Source organism: Sprattus sprattus, assembly GCF_963457725.1.
Source record: "Sprattus sprattus genome assembly, chromosome: 9".
Lineage (NCBI taxonomy): Eukaryota > Metazoa > Chordata > Actinopteri > Clupeiformes > Clupeidae > Sprattus > Sprattus sprattus.
Window position 1 is genome coordinate 80,001 of NC_137928.1, and position 2,500 is coordinate 82,500.

The window sequence follows — 2,500 nt, forward strand, 5'->3', positions numbered from 1 at the left end:
CTACTGCAGTCTGTCGTACGTCTCTGGTTAGTTAATAAACTACATATCCCATGTGACGCTTTGACGGAAATCGCGGGTCTGTTTCCGCAGGAGGGAGATTCGCATGATCCCCATGAACAAAATAGAGTGCGGGACGTGGAACTAAAAGGTAAATTATTTTTTTAAAGCGAAAGTGAGAAGTGACAGAACTGATAGTCACTGTAATCTGAGTTTAGTGTTAATATATACTCACGTAAGTGTCGAGCTATTTCTTGAGCTTGCACGCTAAAACGAACCCACGCCGTCTCAAACTAACTGTCTGTTTGTCTGGTCGTCTCCTTCTGTCTGTCACTCAAACACAGGACCGAACACACACCCTGCAGTCAGGACCGAACACACACACTACAGTCAGGACCGAACACACACCCTGCAGTCAGGACCGAACACACACCCTGCAGTCAGGACGGAAAACACTCCATTCAAGATGACATCTGCAGACGCCGTGTGAGTCTCGAGCAAAGCTTATTCAGTCCATGAGCGTCAGTCACACGTGTGTGTGTGTGTGTGTGTGTGTGTGTGTGTGTGAGTGAGTGTGAGTGAGTGAGAGAGTGTGAGTGAGTGAAAGAGAGTGTGAGTGAGTGTGAGATGGTGAGAGTGAGTGTGTGTACGCTAGCTTGACGATTAAGATGTTCTGATGTACACGCATTTGTTTGTGTTTGTTTGTTTGTTTGTTTGTTTGTGTGAAGGGATGATGACGACACGTTTAAGATTCTGATTGCGTCAGACATCCACCTGGGCTACCTGGAGAAGGACGCCATCAGAGGAGATGACACCTTCAACACCTTCAACGAGATCATGAGCTACGCTAAACTACACCAGGTACACACACACACACACACACACACACACACACACACACACACACACACACAGGAGATGACACCTTCAACACCTTCAACGAGATCATGAGCTACGCTAAACTACACCAGGTACACACACACACACACACACACACACACACACACACACACACACACACACAGGAGATGACACCTTCAACACCTTCAACGAGATCATGAGCTACGCTAAACTACACCAGGTACACACACACACACACACACACACACACACACACACACACACACACACACACACACACACACAGGAGATGACACCTTCAACACCTTCAACGAGATCATGAGCTACGCTAAACTACACCAGGTACACACACACACACACACACACACACACACACACACACACAGGAGATGACACCTTCAACACCTTCAACGAGATCATGAGCTACGCTAAACTACACCAGGTACACACACACACACACACACACACACACACACACACACACACACACACACAGGAGATGACACCTTCAACACCTTCAACGAGATCATGAGCTACGCTAAACTACACCAGGTACACACACACACACACACACACACACACACACACACACACACACACACACACACACACAGGAGATGACACCTTCAACACCTTCAACGAGATCATGAGCTACGCTAAACTACACCAGGTACACACACACACACACACACACACACACACACACACACACACACACACACACACACACACACACACACACAGGAGATGACACCTTCAACACCTTCAAAGAGATCATGAGCTACGCTAAACTACACCAGGTACACACACACACACACACACACACACACACACACACACACACACACATTGAGCTGAGAATAAGAGAATAAGCTGTGTGTGTGTAGGTTGATTTTGTGTTGCTAGGCGGAGATCTGTTCCATGAGAATAAGCCGTCTCGTAAGTCGCTTCACTGCTGCATGGAAACACTGCGTCGGTACTGCATGGGGGACCAGCCAATCAGCTTCCAGATACTCAGTGACCAGGCGGTCAACTTTGGAAACAGCCGGTAAGGAAGGAGAAACTACACAAAACACTACATTACCCATAATACTTCACTGCACACCAAACACTACACTACCCATAATGCTACACTGCACACAAAACACTACGATACCCATAATGCTACTCTTCACACAAAACACTACGCTACCCATAATGCTACTCTTCACACAAAACACTACGCTACCCATAATGCTACTCTTCACACAAAACTTTGTGGTTGGGTTAGGGTTTAGGTTTGCCATGGTGACTCTCTTACTTATTACTCTTAAGTGTCTGGTGCCCTTTCCACTTAAAGCGGAGTCACTACAGTGTGTGTGTGAGTGAATTTGTGACGTGGGGTGTGTTTTAGATTAGATTAGATTAGATTAGATTAGATTCAACTTTATTGTCATTGCACAAAGTACAAGAACTAAGACAACCAAATGCAGTCTAGCATCTAACCAGAAGTGCAAAATAGCAATACAAGTGCAGAGTATGTAAAGTGGAATAAGTGTATGAATATATGTACAGTAACAAGTAGAATATGACACTGAATTGTAATATAAACAGAATTGGGGTAGAAGTGTAGATATGATAAGTATATATAAAGTGCAGGTGT

At 45.3% G+C, this 2,500-nt stretch overlaps 1 protein-coding gene across 1 annotated transcript in view; it reads left to right on the forward strand.

Annotated features, from left to right (window-relative positions):
• Positions 1–142: 142 nt before the first annotated feature.
• Positions 143–2,500, forward strand: part of mre11a (MRE11 homolog A, double strand break repair nuclease) — a 17,939-nt gene continuing 15,581 nt past the window's right edge. Inside the window, exons 1-4 of the mRNA XM_080844451.1 lie at positions 143–148; positions 342–483; positions 726–858; positions 1,746–1,906. Of these exons, the coding sequence (XP_080700577.1) occupies positions 464–483; positions 726–858; positions 1,746–1,906 (314 nt within the window). The 5' untranslated portion in view covers positions 143–148; positions 342–463. The remainder of the gene's footprint in view (positions 149–341; positions 484–725; positions 859–1,745; positions 1,907–2,500) is intronic.